Source organism: Nanorana parkeri, unplaced genomic scaffold (assembly GCF_000935625.1).
Source record: "Nanorana parkeri isolate BGI_ZX_2015 unplaced genomic scaffold, ASM93562v1 scaffold1449, whole genome shotgun sequence".
In the NCBI taxonomy this organism is placed as follows: Eukaryota; Metazoa; Chordata; class Amphibia; order Anura; family Dicroglossidae; genus Nanorana; species Nanorana parkeri.
This window is the reverse complement of record NW_017307717.1, coordinates 196,358-221,762: the sequence shown is the minus strand read 5'-3', so window position 1 is coordinate 221,762 and position 25,405 is coordinate 196,358. Positions and strand designations below refer to the sequence as shown.

The window sequence follows — 25,405 nt, the reverse complement described above, 5'->3', positions numbered from 1 at the left end:
CTAAATACAAACCTATAGCAGCCAACACAAACTGTATTTTTATACAGAAACAGTAATCAAAACGATATAAACATAAATGTGGCGCTGAAAACCTAATTCAATATATTATATAACCGTGTGCATACCATCCTTTGTAGTCTGTGAGCATAAAATTAAAGTGCCCAACGTGAAAATAATAATACAAATAAAAAAGTTCATAAATCTCTTTAGTGTCTTCAATCTTCTAGAAACAATGACAAAACAGAACCATCTTCAGACCAGTATCATGTGCCACTGCACTTGCAAGATGGAGTCTATCCTGGAAGTACAGTGACACAGGATACTGGCAACTACAGGCGGAGGGGAGAGAAGCTTTGTCCAGTGGTTTATCCAGATGGTCACATCTCCCGGTTTGTAAGGGTCTGACTAGGTCTTTGCGTACCAGAGGTTTTATGTGAGTAGTTTTTATGTCTTTTAAGTTCTCAACATTTTTTACTGAGTTAGGCTATGTGTTGTTTTTTCTATTACACTTGAGCACCATCATTCCCACGGATGATTTAGAAGTATTACTGCTTGGAAGCAGAAGGGTTACGGTTTGGAAACAGCCAAGTCATTACCCCTGTATTTAGTTATGATCAATTATATAAAAGGTGGGCAAGTGTGTGTACACTCAGGAATACGGGACAAACACCTGATGCACATATAAGAAACACTTGACAAGGGTATTTCAGAGGAAGCCAATTTAACCAACAACCCCACTTAAACTTGCTGAAACCCCCACCCATCACCCATTTTTCCAAAAAATCACATTAGACTTGTATATATTTCAAAAGGGCCACATCAACCAGTTGTTTAATTCAATATAAATAACCAAATATTATTAAACAAAATAACACGGCTATACCCTAAAAAAATGGTTTCTGGGTCCCTGAAGGCACCCAAGGTAACAAGAAAAAACACCCCATAACCTGCATCTGCAGTTTCAGATAAATAACGATGGGCCCCCAGCCGCAACACCATCGCCTCAGGGACAAAATATCTGTTGACCGCAGACCCTTTTAGCCCAAAACGAAGTGGTCAAACCAACTGACCACCACTTAAAGGACACCACATCTAGGATGGGTCCCCAACCGTTATTCCAATACACAAGGCACCCAGTCCATCTTCAAAGACCCCGAACCGCTAACAGACTGCCGTGACAAGCCAGCGGAACCAAAACACCTACAACAAAAAGGAAACGACAGAACAAAACAAAAAAAAGAACTTGAACGGGCAGGGGGAAACAAGCTTGCCTGACTGCACCTTCTTCAACTGAGAAATTCCTCCCATCTCCCCCCAGATCGCCTTTTAAGAAGTCAAAACTTCCAGCCAATAAGGTAAGCAACCTCTCCTACCCCCTTTCTTTCATCTAGAGATTAACCCCTCTCAATCTGGCTCCCCTTCTCCCCCTGTCATGCTATCCCTCCTCACAATTCTTTTTATGTGCTCCAGGCCTTTCTGGAGGTGATAATGGTATGAAGATGGTTCAGTTTTGTCACTCTTTCTAAAAGATTGAAGACACTAAAGACATTTGATTTATAAACTTTTTTCATTTTTATTAATATGTATTATTATTTTCATGTTGAACATTTAAAGTTTAGGCTTACAGATAACAAAGGGTGTTATGCACGTGGTTATATAACACTCACACTGAATTAGAGGTTTTCTGCACCACAAATAGTATATATAGTTTTCTTTACCAGGCAACTCGCATTTTAGGATTGAGAAGTGAGCAATGTAAGCCTACGTAGTTCTCCAACAATAGGTGTATGTCAAAGTAAACCTAAAGTCAAAATGAACTTTAGGTGTGCTGGTACCCCATGGAGCTGCCATTAAAAAAACATATCTTTCTCCTGGTGCCTCACTTCCACTTCCAAGAGGGTTTTCTTTGTGCAGCAAAGGCTACATCACTTCCTGTTCATTCATGATTGTGGACATGGTAAGTATATTATCTCCAAGAGGGGGGGGGGGGACGAGGGATTGGACAGTGAGCTTTATGAAATGGGGTACCCAATTGCATATGAATCCCCCTGTCTGCAGACCCCCCAAAAAAACACCGGCCCAGGGTTGTGGGGAAGAGGTCCTTGTCCTCATTGGCATGGGGACAAGGTGATTTTCCAAGAGGAAGCAGAGAGAGGGGGGGGGGTGTGCTTGCTCCCCCCCCTTTCCTACTCTGCCAGGCCACTGCTTGGATTAAGGGTCTGGTTGGCCGAGCGGGGCGGAGAGAAGTTGCAGCTTTCAGGACGGCCGAGTGGGGTGGAGAGAGCAGCCGCTGTCATCCTGTCAGTGTGCGTGGCCGAGCGGAGGATCGGTAAATATCTGTGACATTTACCGATCCTCTGTGTGTGAAGGACACTCCAATGTTTGTAAATAACTTGGGACACATAGCACTATGTGTCCACATTTATTAATGAACAGGATGTGATTTAGATCACTTCCTGTTCATTCATGAATTTTTGAATGGGAAGTAGCACTCAGTACAGAGGCTCCTCCCCATTCATAAACTGGTGATAGTATAATATTTTACTTTCAGCAGTTTCTGAATGAATGGGAAGCCTCTGTACTGAGTGCTTTCCATTCATTTAGAACAGAGGCTGCAGAAAAAGAAATTGAGGGCTTTGTGTCCTCAATTTCTTTTCTATTTTAAAAGGGAAATGTCAGGGGTCTGTTTAGACCCCTAATATTTCCCCAAAGCCCCCCAACAGTAAAAAAAATAATAATAATAATAATTTAAAACATGTAAAAAATTATTTTAGAAAAGTGCAAATTACCCTCCCCCCACACACACACACGTATTATTAGACATGTGCAATGACTACAAATTAATTTCAGATGACCAAAAACGTTTTCATTCGTTTAATCAAACAAAACAAATTTGTATGCTATTTTGGATTCAGCCATTGGCGTGTTCTGGAGGCAGGGCGCATAACGTCATATAACAATGCATGTGTTGGGTGCCGCCATCTTGGTGTATATCTAGGTATATGCCAAGATGGCGGCACCTACCTATATCGGCGTGTGACGTCACCTGACGTCACGCATTCATGGCGTCATGTGACATCATGCTTCCCGCCTCCAAGATGGTGGCACGCATTCGCAGAACGCACAGGTGGCCAACATGGACGCCGCACATTCTCAAACAAATTATTATGTTTCCGAATACATTTTTCGTACATTCGGACAAATAGTAATTCATTAATTTAACACGTAGTCTAGGTTTTGTGTTCTGTTTTTTATTTTTACTTTTCTAGATGCACTTACTTGAAAAAAGGATCGGCATGACAACCTGACACTTTATTTGTATAGACTCCATTTTAGTTTGACATTTATTGTTTACCACGTTTGCCTTCAGTTGTTTTATTTAATAAGAATACTTATATTGTCTGTACAAGTTTAGTAGCTTTGATTAAAAGTTTTATTTTTATCATACTTTTTAATATGTTTCTTTGCGGCTTAACAAAATTGGAGTCTTTGAATGGTGCGGATATTGGAGAAATGGCCACGGAGGGGTGTGGTCACTGAGGGGCGCTGTAGAGCTTTCTCGCACAGGGCGCCTAAAGGCCTAAAGCCGGCCCTGACCCTACGTTTTGTTTTTCCCTTTTTTTGACTTTGAGATCTCCCTTAAAATTCTTTATCCAAACCATGGACAGTTAACCACCTCATTGCCAAAGCAAGGTTTGCATGCACAATGTATTGTTTCCATAATATAATGCATTACGGAGAACACTGTCCACCAATCACATTATGACTCTTGTGCCAAGTCATGTCACAATCTGGTGAGTGGACTGATGATCCAACATTTTGTCACTGATGTACCCCCTGACACATATCAAGATACCCCAAGGTGTACACATACCCCAGGTTGAGAACCATGGAATTTAACTAACTATACCTATATAACTAGAGTGCTCTAACAGCATAAGGTTAGGCAGACAACAAGGAGACAGTTGACAGTTGTCAAATTAAATGTATAGACATACAGTATCTTTTTTTAAGTTTAGGATAGATTTGGGAAGGGTTAGACTGTCTTTCACGTATGCATTGTATCCCTGCTGGGGAGATTCACCCCTTTATTTGCCTGGTGAGACAAAAGGAAAACCAAAATGTTTGAGTTTTCACCTGAGTAGGATGTAGAGATCAATTTTATTTGCAAAACAGCACTGCGCTCATACACCTTAGTGATGATCTAGTTCTAGTGTCTTCCAAGGCGAAAAAATATTCTGGTGACAACAGATGGGAATATTCCCCACTTTGGTTATATTTCCCTTTTGTTTCCTGTTGCATCTTCAAGACAGGAAGTGAAGGGAACGCCTCCCAGCAGGAAGCATTCAGCAGAGGGTAACCCTTCCCTACTCTATTCAAAGCCAAAAAAGTATTGGCAATAAATACACAATGAGCTAAATAAGGCAGCGAAATAAGGTTCAGAATTAACAAACCATCGGTTACTTTGTAATTATTTCCTATAAATAAAATGGAATATGTAATATCATAAAAAATATAGAAATACAGACTTACATGCTACAGTTATTTGGAAGGAGTCACTGTTGTCCTTACTGACAGGGTTGGCAGCCGTACAACTATAATCTCCTGCATCTGAACGGTTAATCATGGAGAAGGAGATGGTCCTGTTATCTGAGGACAAGGTGGCTCCAGAGGGGACTCTGCTCCATACTATCCTCTCCGCATGAGTAGAGGTACAGGTGAGGGTCACCGTATCATTTTCTTTGGGATTTGAGATAGAAGCTGTGATTGTCGGTTTACCAACCTTTTCTGTAGAGGGAGGAAGATATAGACAGTGAACAGAGTGCACACAATTCACAATACTCATATTTTTAACAAACAGGCTTTGCAAAACATGTTTCTAATATCAAGTCATAATGATACTTTTACCCTATGCATAGTTTAGACTATTAATTCAAGCAAACCTCTGCTTTGCCCACGCGTGGTAAAGTAACGCTCATCTTTTCCTTATGCCCTTGTCATTCCATTCAGCCATCAGAGCTGAAGAAAATACCTGACATTCCAGGAATAGGCAGCATGTGACTTGTTCCACTTTCTCTAATATGACAGCACCAGTGCTTAGTGATTGGCCCAGCATAGTCATGTAGAGTTGGGTACAGAATCCTCATCCCTATGTAAGCTCTTGGCTTCTTGTTCTCATAACTCAAAGCTGAGGTGGCAGGAGAGGGAAGTTAAAGCATATCTAAACCCAAAAACAGGATTAGTATATAGTTCAGTTTTCCAGTTCTTAGACATGGTGACTGCATTCATTTCTATTCAAGGTCTTTCCCTTTATGTTGACCTTGTGATCCTGTGCATGACACACTTCCTGTCCCTTTGTGCCTACACTCATTTCTCCACTGTATTGATCAAGCAGAGCCGTTGCTAGCTCCTTTTGTGCCCGAGACAAGAACAGCAAATTGTGCCCACCAACAGATGTGTAATGTCTCCCGGCGCTGCACATGCGTGGCATCATGTGACGCCATTCTCCCACGCTCCAAGATGGTGGCGCGCATGCACAGAAAAGACTGTTTCGTTTGACGAAACTAATGAAAACATTTTTAGTCTCTGTTCATTTAGTCCGAAACAAAATTTTAGTCTTTGCGGGTGTGTAATAATACGTGTGTGTGTGTGTGTTACTTACATTTTTTTTTTTTTTACTGTTGTTTCGGGGAAATATTAGGGTTTTAAACAGACCCTTGGCATTTCCCTTTTGAAATAGAAAAATAAATTGAGGACACAGAGTCCTCAATCTCTTTTTCTGTAGCATCTTTTCTAAATGAATGGAATGCACTCAGTACAGAAGCTTCCCATTCATTGAGAACCTGGTGATAGTAAAATATTTACTACCAACCAGTTATGAATGGGGAGAAGCCTCTATAGTGAGTGCTACTACCCATTAAGAAACTCATGAATGAACAGGAAGTGATGTAAAGCACTTCCTGTTCATTCATAACTGGGGACACATAGTTCTATGCGCCCCCAGTTATTTACAAACGCTGGAGTGATCAGCTGTGCTGCACACAGAGGATCGGTAAATATCACATATATTTACTGATCCTCCGCTCTGCCATCCTGAACGCTGAAGCCAGTGGGGGAGGAAGGGGGCAGAGGAGGGAGCGCTGTCACTTCAGGATGGACAAGCAATAAGGAGAGAGAGCCACTGGCTGTCAGATCCTGGCCGAGCATCTCTCTCTCCTCACTGCTCAGCCATCCTGTTCTTGGGTTTAGTTATCCTTTAAGGTAAGTATGTGCTCTTGGTAGGAAATGCTTTATAAGAAATGTATTATCTTGCCTCAATGTACAGGTTTGCATTAAGAGTTATAGTGTAAGTTATCTCTAGAATTGCTCAATGAACATTAAGCAGCCATATAAGACAAGTACCTTGATAAATGTATAGCATTTTTAATTCTGTCTTGCTATAGTTGTCCAGCAATCACCATTGGAAACTGCCAGCTATTTACCAGGGGGTCCATGATTTGCAGCACCCATGCTATCTACGTCTTTGACAGCATCAGGGCAGAGGGAAGCATTTCCCATGAGAGTGCAATCACAAGATGTTGATACCATGGGAGGGCTTAGCAACACTATGAGTTGTCACTGTCAGAGGGCAAACAGATTTCAATGCTGATTGTCCAGCAATCAGTGTTGACAGAATTCTAATATGGTGTTATGCATGTATCAAAGCACATGTTTTTATGACTGTTTCATGTTCATAAAGTAATTCTAGGGTGAATTTCCACTATATGTCCACCCACAACTGGTTTACAAACTTCAGAAACAGTGTCCAGTATAGTCATCTGCTGATTTCCTCCAACCCCAACAGGAACCAAAACATACAAATGTCCTCCCGTGAGGTTATGATAATGCCACAACTGTTGAAGGTAGCAGAGTCACACTTATCTAGGCAGCTAGAGTAGAAAGAAAAGTTGATATGTGCATCAACCTACTACATATATATCTTGGTCTACTGACTGATTTGATGTGTAGTTGTTACTGGAGGTAGCTGTTAGTTAATCTCCCAGGTTATTGACAAGCTTATTTTACCAGGTACAGTCATAAATAGTCATTTGTAAGATTCTGATCGGTTTATTTACTATAGGTAAATCAGATGTTCACTTTTCAAAGGGCATTTTCACTTTGCAAGGGGAATTTGCAAAGAATACCCAATCATGAACAAGGAAACAAAAACAAAAAAACAGTATTTTTGCTTGCACATGACTGGGTGATGGAAGTCAGCTGAGCTTCACCTTATTCACTAAACTAAGGTGAGACTCCCTCTGCAAAGTACAAATTTACTTGGAAAGCGAACAGCCTGCTTGCATTTGGTAAATCAACCCCGGAATTTTCATCGTTCAGTTGTTATAATAATGCATTCTTATATCAATGACAGAGATCTGTGGCTAATACAGAGTACCGATACTGGTATTTCCGCTAGCATTGTCATTAACCCGCACCTGGCTTCTTGGTTGCTCGGGAAGCTGGTTCCATGCTGTTTAGCCGACTCAATGCTGATTGGCCAATCAGCCAGGGGGGCTGAGCAGTTCCACAAAGCGCAAACTTTTACTGGGAAAGAGCTGGCTTTGTAGTTCTTCCCAGGTTTTCCGGATTTGGCTTGGGTTCCTGGAACTGGGAGATTTCAAAGAGCATTGGGAGGAATGAAATCTCCAATCCTGGGTCCGGGGTTTAGTGGGGACCAGCATCAAATGATGGTGCACCTTTGCACAGCCCTCATGAGGAGGATGCTGGCTAATGTTCAGGGTTCCACCTGGTAGACAGAGGAGGTCTCTGTGCAGGGGTCAGGAGGTCTCCACCCTGGAACCAGGAGCCTGGCAGACTGAGGAGCATATCACCAGTGTGGTGAAAAGCAGCCTGTGTGGCAGGCAGTCTGGACAGCCTGTGTGGGAAAGGCATTTGATATGCGGTCAGGTGCAGGACTGTAGCCAATTGCCGCTTCGGACGGCGCAGTGCATTGTGGGATGTGCCGCGGTCGAACAGACCGCGGACATCCCATAATGTTCGGTGTTCGGCGAACGCTTGAACATGCTATGTTCGAGTCGAACATAGGTTCGACTCGAACGCGAAGCTCATCCCTAATAATCAGACACCCTAAAGTTGGTGGACTTTGAAAGTGTTATTTTGGATGAAGAAAAAAAAACTACTTTATGCTTGAAAACCCCTGCGAGGGAAAACCGGTGTGGACTTTTTTTGTGAGGTTGTCCATTATGGGAATAAACCAACCACAGCTTAAGGAGTCCAATTTGCACCCATGACATTCCTGCAATTACTTTATTAAAAAGAAAAATCGTTGCAGTTGAGAAAAGCCTACTATGTGGGCTACCACTGCTGACCATTCCTTCCTTCCTTCTAAACCTCTGGTGGTTAAGCTGATGTTTTAATACGTTAAACCACTGACCTCTAACATCTTGTATTTGACAAGACATGGAGAAGGTACAGCCAGGCTGTCAACCATAGCTCACGCATTAGAAATATCCTGTTACATTAATATGTCACTGCTTTCTCTGTGTGTCTTTGACCAGTAGTTTAGAGACAGATAAGGTGTGGCTATTGCCTTTCACTTTGAAGCTGAATTTTGGGGAAAACAAAAAAATTACCCTTGCAGTGAGGCTCCCTCCACCCTACAAGGATTAAATGCTTGTTTATGCCTAGGGTACCAGTAAAAAAAGAAAAAGGTACTTACCTGATTCTTCACTCTCCCGGCAGCTGCCACTCAACTGTTCCCTCTGATGCTCTTGCTTGTGGGAGGTCCCTCGGCATCCTCATGTAGAATGCAGGACTATTGGCCCTGTAGTGTACTTGATGACATCAGAGTACCTGCGACTACCAGAACACCTTAGAGAAGAGGCTTATAGTGTGGAGGGAGCTTGCAGAAGCGAGAGATTAGGTAAGTAAAAGTCCCTTTTATTGGTACCCTATGAATAAATGTAATCCTTACAGTGCAGAGGGGAGTCCCACTCTGAGAATTAATGGGTGTGAATTGGAGCAGTTTACACCAGTCCATTGTGTTAGCGTTGTGCTGCCCTCCGCTGAAAAAAAATTAGACCAGGCTCTACTTTTTTTCAGCACACTGCAATGTGATGGACTGGTGGGAACTGCTAACACAAGTCAACGGAAGGCAGAACCAATAACTTATGGAAAAAAAAAAAAAAAAAAAAAAAAAACCCCCCCCCCCCCAAAAAAAAAAAAAAAAAACCTGCAATGTAATGCAACACAATGGACTATACAAACTCAAGTCAACGTACCTCCGCAATTCTGGTGTTAATTCCCCTCTCAGGATACCTTTTGTTTTACTTAGAGTTTAGCTTGAAAGGATTTCACACCAGCAGTAAATTGCAGTTTATATTTATCTGGAGTTCAGGTTTAACTGGTAGAAAGGTTGGGTAGAATTTAATAGCAATATACCCTAAATTGGTCATTAACAGTAGCAAGCTATTGGCTGTTGTCATGGAGATCAGAACAATATGGCGATCCTTTACTACTTCACTTATCACACATACTACATACTTTATACTATATCAAAGTTTCCAATCAGCAGGACAAAATCTCTATGATAAGTTCTGTTTGAACAGCTCTGGCATTGTATGGATATCAAATACATCTTCTGAATTCTTTAGTAACTTATCTGCACCATTAAAATATTTTCTGGAGGAGAGGGGGTCAAACACTAAAAAGTGACTCTATTGCTATTTAAAAAAAAAAAAAAAAAAAACAACCAAAACAAAAATGTCCTCCCTACAATTAAAACAAGTCTTACCTGCCCCAGCGCCTGCACAGCCAATCTTCCCAGTCTTGAAGGGCTTAAACTGGCTATACACTGCTCAAATTCGACTAACTCCTGTTAAATCGGCAGAGAATACATTAGCTGGGCAGGATAGATTCATCCATTCGTGCTGTTTAGTATGGATGGAGGAATCTGTTAAATTTTATTCTTTCAGCCTAGAGGCTGAACAAAAGTAATATATGCGTGTATGGCCATCTTAAGCTTGCTGAAAAATACTTCCAGTTGTGTTGGATGCCTCGTCCCACCCTACAAATTATACTTTATTCTGCTGGCCCCAACATCACTAACGTGTCCTGTTATGATACAGGTGCTGGCGGAAGGAACCACTGTGAACAGTGGGAAGCAGATGCATATCTACATAAAATAGCGCCTACTGCAAGCACTGAAACTGCACCCCTTTCCAAAATCTGACTCTGACATTTTAGGTCACTTTTTCATTAAAGATTTGAGTTGATATTATGGTAAAGTCCCCAGAGTCCCCAAACTCTCCTTACATCAGACTCCACAGAGACCTCCCATACATCAGAGTCTTCAGAGCCCCCGTTTCATCAGAGTCCCCAAAGCTCCCCTTACATCAGAGTAGCCAGTACCCCATCTTATTTAAGGGGGGACTGATGCCAAGCGGTCCTAGCAACGAGCCAGCAGCTGCAGGGGTTGAATAATGACAGCGGACTGCTGCTGTAATTATTCAACCCCAGATGCTGCCGGTTAGTTGCTAGGACTGCCTGGCATCCTAGCAAGCAACCACCAGCAGCCAGGGAGTTGAATAAAGACAGTCCACTGTCTGCTGTCTCCATGGGTCAATGAACCCCTCAGCTGCACCCTCCCCCTTCCTTTAGGTGACACCCAGGGTATGTGCCATATGTGCCATGCACTGGATAGTCCACTGGTGGGGAGCCAGACACCCCACACTCCTAGATGTGTGCTAGATGCTGAAAATTCTTCAGTAAGCTTAGCTATTCAAGATAGAAAACATTGGTGAGCAGCAAGACTTGTAAGTGTTAATTCTTTTCTTTGCAGGATTGCCTTTTTTCTGTCTTAAGATAGAAGAAGAGCTACTTTACTATTTATATTATCGCTAGAAAATCAGATATAACATGCTGACATATCTCCCCCGGTTTCTCAGATTCAGAAGATTAATGCCTTTTGGTGGCAACACTCTTAGGCACATTTTAATCATATTTCCATCTCTTCCTGTGGCAGAAACTGGTGGACCAAATCATATTAATTTCTACAATATTACAGATACATATAATTTATAAAAGCAAAAAGACACACGTCCAAAAAAACACAGGCAATTAATAGTTATGCATTAAAAATAATAATATTAATATTTTAAAAATTATACATTTCCCAAATGTGTCCACACATACCTCCACACAAAGCTCCAGCATAAATATAATTTGATTACAAAAACAACAATTGAATATATTTTTACACTCTATTGTCAACTGGAGTTTATACTGCAGGGTATACAGCTGTCCAGAGGGAAGGCCCCACCCATTCCAAACCACCAAATTACAACCCTGCCAATGGCCATGAAATTCCATAAAACAAAATTTTGATTAAATCTACATTTTGGTTTCCAGATTCGACCAGTAGTTATGAGAGAGAATTTTCTTGATTTGCTCATCACTAAGGAATGATTTGCATATGTCTACTGCTATCCTAAAGAACGGAATAGTTCCCTTTTTTAAAAATTTGTGATGGTGACTCTGGTTTAGTGGGTGACTTTTAGGTTCTATCAGTCCCTCCTCACCATAACCTTCTGGGTTATACTTTCTTATTGTTTCCCAAGTCCTACTTAGTAGAAGCTATTGTTTTCCATACACTGCATTAATGATGACCAACAAGCTGTATGAAGTTTGGAATAAATGGCTCTAAAAATATTAGACTGTATCTGTGCTACACACTTAGCTCTTAACCCCTTAGTGAAACTGCTTCAGAATTTTATTTTTCGCTTCTGGGGACCGGAGCAATTCTGCCATTTTTGCTTTGTGTTTGTTTAACCATAATTTCCATCTTCCTCATTTATTGCACCCTACACTTATTATATACCGTTTTTTAAATGACAAAATGGGCTTTAATTTGTTGTGGCATATGCTATATAATATTCAATAATAATGTGTAAATAATTTGTGTAACAGAAAGTAATTCAAAGTAATTAATAATAAATTATTTTATTTGTCCTGATTTATAGGGTATATCATATGTCTGGAATTTCAGTTTATTTACAATTTTAGTACGGAACAATCTTAGAATGTGGTATGTTTGTCTCCTATTTTGAATAGCCTTCTCTGCACTATATTTTCTTAATAATATTTTTTATTAAATGTATTTTCTTAAACTTTTTTCCTTTTTTTAACATTTTTTAAAATGTTATTTATTTGTTTTTTTTTAAATAGGGGGCACAAAGGGTTTTTTTTTTTAAATTTACAGGGGCTTTGATACTTAGTACCTATCAGTAGATTACAGTATTCTCCACAGAGATACTTTGTATCTTTTTTTGTAACACACAGCCTAGCAGATTCACAACACACAGTGAGCTACTGCTGGCTCAATGCCTGTCACGGCTTTGTGATCACAGGGATCAACTCTCTCTTTGATCACAGGATTGTGACCACCTAATCTACTGTTGAGGGTCTGCCCTGGACCCCGAGTGACCCATTAGCAGCAGTTACTCATTGTGCTGCATGACGGGATTATCCTGTCACCGTTAACAAACTGAACGATTGTGATGGGATGATCCCGTCATCGGTCAGGAAGGGGTTAATGTACAATTAGCCATTAGAGCCTAAAGGAGTGATTTGCATGGCTGTGCCCGCTATCCTGAAATTAGGAATAATCCTTGTATTTTTGGCATTTGCAATAGAATGAGACCTGTGTATACCTTCTATTCTAAGAAGGCTCTACTGTTCATTGAAGGATTTTTCTGTTCCTTTTAACCCACCTCACCTGCTGGGTTACACTGTCTCATCATTAATGTTTAACAAGTTGCTATTTAAACAATTATTTGCTAAATCCTGCTGCTGAAATGTATCCTGAAGGGACTATTGTTTACTTGGATTTCACTAGACATGAACTTGAAAAACTGAAACTTTTTGTGTGATCTGCAACCCCTGTCTGAAGCGCATGTGTCACAGAAAGGCTGGGTGCTACAGTGATACACAAGCACTTGATACGGCATCATCTTTAGCACTTGACCAAGGTGAGGTGGACTGGTTTCCATTCCCCAATTCCTATTGCAGAAAAAAAGGTTGCTGCCCAGAAACTCAATGCCAGCTAAAACTGCTCCCAGACAAGCTGGCATTGTTTGATGGGATCTTATGGCAGCTTTGTGAGATCTACCCTGTGCTCCTCATTGATCTCATTCTCTAAGACCTCCTGAACATCACGACAACTAGATCCCCACAAGTACCCAGACGCTAGTCAATGTCCCAGACAAAATTCTGACATGCTATGCTGCTGCTGCTCTTATGCCGGGGGAAAAGGAGCCAGTGAGCTAGAGTTTCTGACATTTCTCCAGACCCAAGCTGAAAAGTGGTTTACCCCACAACAAATAAAAACAACCCAAGATCATATGTGATAATGGCACAAACCTTTACCTTGGTGAACCTTATAGTGCAGTGCTTCCAGTCAAAATACCCTTAGCTGCCTGATGAGAAAATGATTATGTGATACCCCTATGTGGTTGAATTTCACCTTAAATATGCTGTAGGTGTTACAGCAGCAATAGTGAGCAATCACAATATACCCTTTTGAATATGTGACAAAAAAATGTTCACACCCCAGCAATGGCTGCTTATCAAGGACACCTGCATTGCTTTGGTTTCTTGTGAGGAGGCAACTGAGCTGGAGAGCAGCAGTCGGTTGGGGATAAGCAACACTATCCCCCTGGTGTTTCCCTAAAATGTTTAATTGTAATGCTGCTTAGATTTCAATTTAATTGCTGCTAGCATACAGTGGGTAAGAATTTCAGAACAGGGTTGACCCAAGAAGACACACTGATTCTCCTTTTCCAGAAACAATTGTTTATCCAGTAGACCAAGATATTCAGAACTTTAGGCTCCACTCACTCAATGGCGTTTTAGCACGCATATTTGTGTGCGCTGAAACGCACAGCAGGAAAAATACCATGTATTCCTATAGCCCCTGTTCACACCTAAGCGTAGAGTCTCTTATTAAAAAAAAAAAAACACGCCTGTCGCCAGAAAAACTACATGCGGTTTTTTCTAGGCTGATCAGTGTAAATTGTCCCCATAGACTCAATAGAAAACGTGCAACACAATTATTATGCACATTTTTGTGCGCGTTTTGCATTTACATCAATAAGTCACAGATCTGCTTAGAAAAAACGTGCAACTCAGTAGACACTCGAAAACCACGTGCAAAAACGCACAAAAACCCTGTGCCTGCCTAATCTGCACTGAAACATTGTCGTCTTGGTGTGAAGGGGGGCTTAATGTAGTTAGATAGGTTGACAAGTACAGCTTTACCAGGTTCAGAACACATTACTTCACTTCTTACAGAGCAGTGGGCAGTGGCATCACAAGGAGGGTGCGGCCCGCACCTGGGTGCCACCATTGGAGTTGTGACACCAAAATGACTGACATTCATTTTGGTGTCACCCCCTCTGAAGATTAGGGCACTTGGTCATTGACCGAGAGCCCGACAGTGCCAGAAGAGAGGGGGAGACCTGGGTGAATGTCCCTTCCTCTCTCTGACGGTGTCCACCACCAAGATGGCCGCCGGCAGACGTCACTAAGATGACCGAGCATTCACAAAGAAGTTGCGGCGGGGTGTCACCCGGTCTCCGTTCCGGGTGACACCTGGCCCTCGGGGACGCCCCTAGCAGTGGGTATCACTAAAGGACGCCTCACTTAAGGAAAGTATGATGCAGCTCTAGCAACTACTCATAGGTCCTCACATAAAACTTCTCAGAGCACACAAGTGTCTCACAAAGGGAAACCTTTGAAACTAATAGAACTCTCTGCCGACAGAGCACCTTGCTAACTCGGTTACCCATGGAGGGTCCTGATTTCAGGGCTGCCTAAAACTCCTGGTTCTTTACCCCTTCCCCCTGAAGGAGTGAAGCAGAATCTATCCATGCTAAAAAGGGGTTCGGTCCCTGTCTAAAACCTCCCAATCTGTAGCCCCGTAATGATGCAGGCATAGCTATGTAGCCCCCCTGTACCCAAGGATGGCCACCAAAATCTCATGGGTGCTACGAGTGCAGATTTGACACAGGCTTCCCGAAGATGGCGCCCAGAGTCCATAGTAGAGGATACATGACTCCTACGTTGGATCTCCCCTAGTGCCAACATCTATGCGGAAGTTGCATGACCGCTGCATTATTCCAAACACAATTAGACTGAGGCTGCCCACTCACAGTAAAATTACCTGGAGACAAGCATTAGAGAAAGTCAGTACCCAGCTGCCTAACCCTTTTCTCTTTTTTTCTCCTTCCACTTGAAAGAAACTTCATATTTTCTGAATTTAAAGCTTATTCAAGCTAAAAGCATTCTGTCCTGCCACTGAGAATTTGTTTCTTCATGGCTTGAACACTGCTGCAAAGCTAACATTTTTATTGCAGGAAAACTCCTGCCTTTTTTCTTTGAAATTCGAAGCATAGACAAGCTGGTCAGATACTGTCCCACAGCTCAAAAATATTTTTGACTACTGTGTCTCAGAGGCTACAATGTAATTTTTATTGAAGGATAAAACCTGCCTTGTCTCTACGTTCTGTAATTGGGCCTGTTTGCTGTCCAGTCACTGACCAATTTCTGGTGAACCATATCCTAAAGCAGCAAAACAAATGGCAAACGCACTCATCAACTCATAACCAGCTTTAAAGCAAGGTGCACATGGAAGGGCTTTATACAGTACAACAGCGAAAAGTTTCCCAGCACACTCACCAGCCAGCATTAAAAAAAAAACGGTCTAACCGCTAAGGTTAAAAACAGAGGTTTTAGAAGCACGTCTTCTGCAGAATATGTGAAAGCCGCACTTCCTTAAGCAGGTTGGGCTACCTCCTGGCGAACCTGCACCCAATTTTATCTCTTGCTACATGTGCTCCAAGATGGAGACTCTCACAGTTATAGTTAGGACTGCACTACACAGAGGAGCCTTGATAAGTCAGTGCGGCTTTCACATATTCTGCGGAAGATGTGTATCTAAAACCTCTGTTTTTAACCTTAGCGCTCAGACAGGTTTTTTTGCCTGCTGGCTGGTGAGTGTGCTGGGAAACTTTTTGCTGATATCCTAAAGAAGATCTCCAGGATTTTCTAAAGCTAATCTTTGCAGTGGGGCTATCCCCACACTGCAACAGCTAAGTGTTTGCTTTGATCTAGGAAAAGGAATAAAGAAGATATACTTACCTGATCTTCGGTCCCGTGGCGGTCAGCACTCACCTCTCTCCCCTCCTCCCCGGCTGTAGTATGTCCCTCGGCGTCCTCACGTCTAATGCAAGTGAATGGACCGGCATAGACATGACATCAGCAGTGCTTATACTGCTGGAGCCCGGGGGGAGAAGAGGCTATGGGGACCGGTCTAGCAGCCTGGCGGGATTGAGAATCAGATGAATATATTTTCCTTATGTTAGCATATAGTTTAAATCAACAGTTAACCCTTGCAGTGCGGGGGTAGCCCCACTGCAAGGGTTAACTTTTGAGAATCTTGGAGTTCCTGTTTAAAGGGACTCAAATATTTCTTTTAAAACCTATGAATACAATGCATTGCGGTGTTACAATAAAAAGGAGCTCACATGCCATCAAACTGTAAGGACATGTTTTAGCACATTATACTTGCTTTCACTGTCATTTTGTTAAGAACTCCCGTTCCTTAGGCTTGGAAGTCTGTTGCATCTGCTATTTCTGCCAGTCAAAGCAGGCTTCGGCCTGGTTCACACCTAGACGACATTGTTTTTGCTCATTTGTACGCACGTGTTCAGCCAGGGCTGGATTTACTCTCCCTGCCGTCCCAAGGCCAGGTGTCGCAATACGCCCCCCCCCTTCCCCTCAATGGAGAATGGCAACCAGATGGCGGGGCGGCGGGGTTAGTTTCAATTTTTTTTCAGCTCTCCCCTCTCACTGTCTACACGGAGCGGCAGGGTTTTTTTTAAACCCGCAAAAACACACACGAAATTGTGCAACATGCTTTTGCTGCGCGTTTTCTGGCCTTTCCATTGAAGTCTATGGGGGGGAAAATGAGCTTTCAACTGCCAAAAGAAGCTCATGTACTTTGTCCGGGTTTGGCTGCTCAGGTGTGAACAGGGCCCATTGAAAATCATGGGATTTCTTGTGTTGGGGCGTTTAAAAGAGCTTTTCCTATTGCTCAAAAACGCCTAGGTGTGAACCAGGCCTTAGTAACACCTGATGAAAAAGCATGCGTAGCTGCTAAAAAGCCGTTTTTACCTGAAATTAATTATTATTATTATTATACAGGATTTATATGGCGCCAACAGTTTGCGCAGCACTTTACAATATAAGGAAGACATTACAAGCACAGTACCATTCAAGACAAGATGGTAAGGAGGGCCATACCCATGAGGGCTTAGAATCTAAAAGGGAGGGGCCAGTGAGACATGAGGAGGTAGCTGTGTGGGGATGAATTGTTTGAGAAAGTGATAATTCAGTGGTCAGGTTGCGGTGGGATAGGCTTCCCTGAAGAGATGAGTCTTAAGGGATCGCCTAAAGGCAGTCAGAGTGGGAGAAAGTCAGACAGGTTGGAGTAAAGAGTTCCATATGATGGAAGAGGCTCTAGAGAAGTCCCGAAGGCAAGCTTGGAAGAAGTAATGAAATAGCATTATGTATGTAAGCCAACTTCATTGTACAAGAAAAAAAAACAATTCAATCGCCAAATATGCGATGCCAGAGGAGGCTGTCAATAAAGCTGTAGGTAAAAATCGTGCCTGTAACACCATGTCAGCTATAATGCACCCCCCAAAACTGTAATATAAAAGGATTTCACCACTTAAAAGAGGACATATCCCCAAGGCCAGATTTACTCTCCCTGCCGCCCCAAGGCCAGGTTCCCAGATTTTTATTTATCTTTTTACTTTTTTATAATTTACTTTTTCTATAGTTTTTATGTTATTATTGTTTATTTTTTATAATTATTTTCTTATTTTTTACTTTTTAATCACCTTTTTATTTTTTAATTATTTAAATGGGTTTTTTTTAAAAAATGTATTTACATTTTTTTTTAAATCAATGTAATTTTTTTTTCACATAACTCTATTGCTATCACACAGGAGATAACAATCCCCTGTGTGATAGCAAGGTAGACGGCTACTTTCTCCGGCGTTAATCAACGCCGTGATTGGACGCCACCGGGACACCTTACACCGACGGCCGCAACTTCCCCACAAGGTCACTGCTACTGCCCCTCTGCGCTCTGCCGCCCCGAGGCCGGGCCTCGGTGGCCTTGTGGGAAATCCGGGCCTGCATATCCCCACTGTATGCTATTTTTTGTTATTATTTTGGCATTGGCCCAGGTTCCTCATGGCAGTGTCCAGCTTCCTGTGCTTTTTGTTTGACAATATTTGGTTATTGGCCCCACAAAAGGACTAAATTGCATATGAAGATTCCCCCTCCCCCACCCCCATAGACTTTAACAGGTTTTGCAGAAACTTTCAGATGTGTCTGCATTTTGAGGGGGGAGTTTCACAGAACTGGTCACAACCTGAACTCTAGCAGAATAACTCAACCCACTCTAGCAGTTTATGCTTTTCTTAAAAGAGAACTATGGGGTAATCCTTTTTATCCCATAGTTCTCTTTAGGGTCACGGGAGGACATATACTAACCTCCTCCCGTGACCCGCAGCTCAGTATATAGCGAGCTATTGCTCACTATATACCAAGATCGCTGCAGCCGGGATGGATCCCAATAATACTGTCAAGATCCACACAGCTGCTTGAGTGACAACTGGCTCTGCTTATCTAGAGGCAGAGGCAGCTGTGCCCGCCCCCTCCCCCGTCCATTCCGCCAGTCAGCGCTGAAGGATCAGAGCAGGGAGGGGAATCCCTGCGGGGAGTCACTGCTCTCTGCAGAGAGATGTTCGAGAAGTGAGCGAGCAACGGTATGCGTTCGCTTACTTCCCGATCTATAGAGCCGACCTGTCACAGGTCGGCTCGAACTATAAGGATGAGTGGAAATCACACCCCTCATAGTTCTCATTTGAAGCATATCTAAACCCAAAAAGCAAAAAATTAATATATTCCATTTTCCAGTCCTCAGATGTGGTGGTTGTAATCGTTTTCTTTTTTTTCAGGCCTTTCAATCTTTATTTGCACCTGATAAATCTGAAAATAACATACTTCCTGTCCCTGGCTGGATTTCAAATGTATCTGCCTTTATTCATCTCCATTGAATGGGGGACAGGGAGATTAGTAGTTTACGGAAGGACGATAACATTGTTTTATGCTTTCAGTGCAGCTCACAGGAAGTGACAAGGACACAACATTTATGACAGGAGAAACGGGTAATTTCTGTACTTGTTGAAAATGTTTTTAGCTTGAAAGGGAAAAGAAAACTAATGCAGACACCTCATCTAAGACCGGCAGGCTGAAATATGTGACATTTTTAAATCCAGGGGTCAGTTTAAGTAAATGAAGCCCAAAGCAACTCATAATGAAATCCCGGAATGTCAGTGTTAGTTTTGTGTGCAAGTAAAGTGGAAAATAATTAAACTAAATGTAAATGTTTCTGTTTATATTACTCTGTCGGATGTATTGCTCACCATAGATTTTCATAATTACATAGATATCATCTGATTTATCTGATTGTATCTTCGCTGTGTAATTTCCCTCATCAGCTATATTGAGGTTGGAGATCATCAGAGATCCATCGGGAGAAACTGTCATCCTATCATGGAACAAAGATCCTCTGACTGTTGTGGGCTCAGCACCAGGGAGATATACAAGGATTTGATTTGCAGGGACTAAGTTTGGTCCTTTATACCAAGCGATAGATTGAAGTCTCCCAATAATCCCAGTAATGCTCAGAGTGACAGATCCCCGGATGACTGGATACTGAGGGGTCAGCTGAATACTCATTCCACCGGCCACATCCATCCACACACCGAGGAGAACTGCAAGAGAAAGTGAAGGATGAGAAGCTCAGAGATCAGATGTACGTAGAATAGAATTTTTAAGCAATTTACAATAAAAGTGTAAAAATGACATTTATGAACATTTTCTGTAGTTGATTGAAATGTATGACGCTGTTATTTTACAGGTAACTATAAAAATACTGTATGTGCCCTATAGCTCCAGTGTACAAAAGCATTTACTCTCTCATTAAATTAGATTAGCTTTGCATTTTATATTAATCTCTTAAGATGCAGATGAGTCTTCAGGGAATGCCAAATACATATCTTTGGTCAGAGGCGGCTCTAGACTTTGTGAGGCCTTAGGAAAAGTTCAAATGGCCCCCTCCCATTTATACCCATAATGAAAGAAATGCATACAATAATTAAAAATTAACCAGAACGGTGGTGATCAGTGATGGTAGAGAGGGCCCAGGGCCAGTGCAAGGATTTTTGCCTACACGGGCCCCACCTCCCCGGTGCCCACAGGCGGTTGCCTATGCAGCCTTATGCTAGCATTGGCCCTGTGTTTCAGCAAGCTTTTTTTTACACACCAAGTGCAATTTTTTTGCAACCATCAGACAACCGGGTGCAAATGAGCAATAGTGCGCCATAGTGTTAGGTAAATTTCAATTATCACACTCATAGTTGTAGTGCTAATAGTAAGTTCAAATCACAAATTAGTTTAATGTGTTTACTTTGCCATTAGCAGTAGAGATGGGCCGAACACCCCCGTGTTTGAATCGTATTCGAACTCCCGAACGGCCGAAAAATTCGAATACGAACTCAAACGTAATGCAAGTCAATGGGGGTTGAATGTTCGAAAATGAATGTCCCCTTTAAGAGGGCTTATATGCAAGTTATTGGCCATAAAACATGTATGGGGGTCCGAGTACTGCCCGGGGGGACAGGAGTTAATAACAAAAAAACAAAACAAAAATTGTGCCGCCCCAATAGGGGCATAGAATATGAGATGCATAGCCTCAGTTAATATTAGCATTGTTATATAGGTTAGAATTTATATAGTGTGATTTGCCTAACTATTTTCTCATAGCTAAATCCATGTGTTATCCTATGCTGCCATCCAGTGGCCTTTTGTTGTAATGTACATGTTTTTCTGTAATTATTCCTCATGTGACGACGTATTTCCCCCTAGTGTACGCCCCTTCCTTCTTCCTGTGTGCAGTACTTCCTGTGTCATGGCCACAGTTAAAAGCCACATGTAACAAGGACACACATGTAATCTGCACAGTACGTAGGAAAGGCATCATTTTCTGACCGCACAATACTATAACCATTCATCTGCTGTTCCTATCATCTGCTGTAAACCTGATGTTAAGAATAAACACCTCTTTTGAATGAATCGGTATTGACGAGTTCAGCTATCTGACGAGGATTGTCCGCAGTGAGTATATCTGCTTATACAGGCCAGGCATAGAGGTCTCAGCAAGGAATATATTTCGCTATCACAACGGTCGGAGTCAGAATAAAAATACCATTTTTAAAGGAGCAGTGATTTTACCATCACTTAAAGGGTAAGAATAAAAATGAAAAATTCCTTCAAATATCATGCCTGGGGGTCCCTTTAACGTGCCTGTGAAGTGGCGGATCTGTAGAATGTATAGAACCTGCTGCAGCAAAACTGACATTTCTTTAAAAACAAATGACATTTTTTTTCTTCTCTTAAAGTGCGCAGTCCCCCCCCCAACAATTCCAGACCCCCCAAATGGGGGGATAAAACATGGGGTGCCCTCTAAAATTCCATACCAGACCCTTTATCCGAGCATAGGCCTGGCAGGGCCGAAAAGGGGGGGGGGGGCGAGTGAGCGCCCCCCCCTCCCTCCAACAGCAGGCCACATGCCCTCGGCACTGGGAGGGTGTCCCTGTGCCGATGGGGACAAGGGCCTCATCCCCACAACCCTGGCCCGGTGGTTGTGGGGGGTCTGCGGGCAAGGGGACTTATTTGCATCGGGGTACCCCTTTAATTAAGGGGGCACCCAGATGCCGCCCCCCTCCCTTGTGAATGAGTAAGGTGTACTTGCACCCCTACCCATTCACTAAAGGGTTAAAGAAAATATTTATGAAAAAGTCCAGACTTTTGATAAAATCCTTTATTTGGAAAAAAAACAAGACATGTTTTTGACGAGTCTTTTATTTAACCCCCCCTCAGATGCCGGCAAAACAAACAATTGGGCGGAGCTAGCGGTGACAGCTAGCTCCGCCCAATTGTGTAGTTTGCCGACATCTGATAGGCGAGCCATGGTTGGGCTCATGACTGAGAGCCCAATCATGGCTCTAATTCAATACTGAGCCCTGATTGGGCAAAGTCTTGCACCTGACCACTTTAACCATTCAGAGCTTCGGAAGGCATTTTGCATTATGGAGCGTCCGCGGTCGAACGGCACAAGGGAGAATACCTCTGTGATGGACTACAATCTCAATACAAACTAGTAGTCCATTACCGGAGCCATTTTTAAAAAATCCGATTAATCTAAATTAATAATCGGCTTACTAATCGATTTTGAAAATTATCGTTAGCTGCAGCCCTAGACCAGAACCAACACATGGCAGAGTGCAGACCAGAACCAACAAACGTCAGAGCGCAGCCCAAAAACCAACACACGGCAGAGCCCAACACATGGCAGAGCACATACCCGAACCAACACACGGCAGAGCCCAACACATGGCAGAGCACATACCCGAACCAACACACGGCAGAGCCCAACACATGGCAGGGCACAGACCCGAACCAACACACGGCAGAGCCCAATGCATGGCAGAGCACAGATCAGAACCAACACATGGCAGAGGCCACCACACAGCAGAGTCCACTGCATGGCATAGCCCAACACATGGCAGAGCGCAGACCAGAACCAACGCACAGCCCGCCTCAGACCAGAACCAACGCACGGCAGAGCTGAGACCACAACCAACCCACGGCAAACCTCAGACCACAACCAACACATGGCAGAGTGCAGTGCAGAACCAACGCATGGCCAACCTCAGACCAGAACCAAATGCATGGCAGACCTCAGACCAGAACCAAACGCATGGCAGACCGCAGACCAGCACCAATAAACTGTAGACCTCAGACCAGCATTAACGCATGACAGAGTCCAACACATGGCAGAGCCCAACACATGGCAGAGCGCAGACCAGAACCAACACACAGCAGAGCCCAATGCATGGCAGAGCACAGATCAGAACCAACACATGGCAGAGGCCACCACACAGCAGAGTCCACTGCATGGCATAGCCCAACACATGGCAGAGCGCAGACCAGAACCAACGCACAGCCAGCCTCAGACCAGAACCAACCCACGGCAAATCTCAGACCACAACCAACACATGGCAGAGTGGAGTGCAGAATCAACGCATGGCCAACTTCAGACCAGAACCAAATGCATGGCAGACCTCAGACAAGAACCAAACGCATGGCAGACATCGGAGCAGAACACACGGCAGACCAGCACCAATAGACTGCAGACCTCAGACCAGCATTAACGCATGGCAGAGTCCAACACATGGCAGAACCCAACACATGGCAGACCGCAGACCAGAACCAACACACGACAGAGCCCAATACATGGTAGAGTGCAGAACAGAACCAACACATGACAAAATGCAGACCAGAACCAATGCACGGCAGACTGCAGACCAAAACCAATACATGGCAGATTCCAACACATGGCACAGTGCAAACTAGAACCAATCCCCGGCAGAGCCCAACGCATGGCAGAGTGCAGACTAGAACCAATACATGGCAGAGCCCAACATTATGCAGAGCGCAGACCAGAACCGATACACAACAGAGCCCAACACATGGCAGAGTGTCGCCGAGATCACTTGTAATACGTTTGCAGCCTGCCCGTCCTCCCCTCCCCCCGCCACCTACCTCTCTCCTCGCTGGATTCGGGCTCAGTCCTCCCCCTGCCGCTGAGTCTCTCTCCTGTCCCGAGTCCCTGCTGCTGATGCAGAGAGCAGAGCGGCAGGGTTAAAAGTAACCCTGCCGCTCCGTGTAGACAGTGAGAGGGGAGAGCTGTGCTCTTCCCCTTCTCACCTGTCACAGGACTTCCAGCACAGTGCTGTGTTAGAACTCCTAATACAGGAGGTGAATAAAGAGGGTCAATAAAGAGAACCTGTCCCCTCCAATTGCGATCACACATGGGGCTTGTTAGCTCCTGTGTGATAGCAATAAAGTAAAAAAGAAATTTTATAAAAAAATGATTAAAGAAATCAAAATTCAAAAAAAAGAAATAAAAAAGGTGATTAAAAAGTAAAAAAATTAAAAGGAACCAAATTAAAAAATAAGAAAATTATAAAAAAAAGTGATAAAGTAAAAAAATAAAGAAACAATAAAAAAAAAGGTAAAACTAACCCTGCCATCTGGTTGCCATTCTCCATTGATGGGGGGGGTTGGCGGGGAGTGGGGCGCACTGCAGAACCTGGCCTTGGGGCAGCAGGGAGAGTAAATCCGGCCCTGCCCATAGTAATAATAGCTAGGTCAGGCAACTTTCATGATTTCATGCATATGAGTAACCTAAAGCTGGTTATACGCATTATAATCTACATTACATTTACTAATACCTGGGTAGTTTAAAGGGCTACCTGACTGTATATATGTAAATTGTATGGATCATTTTATTTAGAACCTTACACCACATAGCATAGATGAATTTAAATGATATTGTACAGAAATTGTGCTATCAGACTGTTGCTGTATGTGTGTGGCCAACTTAGGTCCTAGCAAAGAATCACTGACATTCAGTGATCAGGTGCAATATATAGGATCATATAGCACTAAATGTATGGAGACTAAAAAAATTGGCTCAATTTACACACCTTCCCCAGTGGCCTGATTTGCCAATGGGCCAGCCCAAAATCCCTGTGCAAGTTTTGACTTTCTGTAAGTTCAAATAACCTGCACCAAACTCAGCACACTGCTTTCTACCCCCTCAGCTTTGGGCCAGGCAAATAGACATTTACACATACAGCAGAGTGTTCTGCAGAGACAGTCACATGGAGGAATGAGAGAAATAAAGTATTTTTATTTCCTCAAATTTTCAACCCCAAAATTTAGACATTGGCAAAATGCAATTAAGTTAAAGCAGAAGATAAAATGCATGTGGATTAAGTGCTTTTAAGGGTGTAATGTGCTTTAAATAGTTCTTTAGGTGCTGTTCAACTATCCTAGACCTGTGCTTGTATAAAAAAAAAAACAGCCCCTTAGTAGCCTAACTTTATGTTTTTCTTCATAGAAAGAAAACACGAGCAAAAAAGGACCCCTTCCCTAATTATTTTTGTAACCACAACTTCAGCAAAAGTCAAAATTTTACGTATTGGTTATTGGTAAATTCTGCAGCACAATCATATTTTGCAAAAATCACTGCGCTCATCTCTAGTCACATGTAATTCAATACCAGGAAGTATTTCTTAGGGTTCCAGTGATGGACTTGAGTGGAAGAGATGTGGGGTTAGTGAGTACATCCTGTCTATGG

The 25,405-nt window shown here is 42.8% G+C and overlaps 1 protein-coding gene across 1 annotated transcript in view; it reads right to left on the bottom strand.

Annotated features, from left to right (window-relative positions):
* Positions 1 to 19,702, bottom strand: part of LOC108798318 (carcinoembryonic antigen-related cell adhesion molecule 1-like) — a 57,161-nt gene extending 37,459 nt beyond the window's left edge. The window contains exons 1-2 of the mRNA XM_018570057.1: positions 19,560 to 19,702; positions 4,534 to 4,788 (exon numbers count right to left, since the gene is read on the bottom strand). Of these exons, the coding sequence (XP_018425559.1) occupies positions 4,534 to 4,788; positions 19,560 to 19,683 (379 nt within the window). The 5' untranslated portion in view covers positions 19,684 to 19,702. The remainder of the gene's footprint in view (positions 1 to 4,533; positions 4,789 to 19,559) is intronic.
* Between the last annotated feature and the right edge of the window lie 5,703 nt (positions 19,703 to 25,405).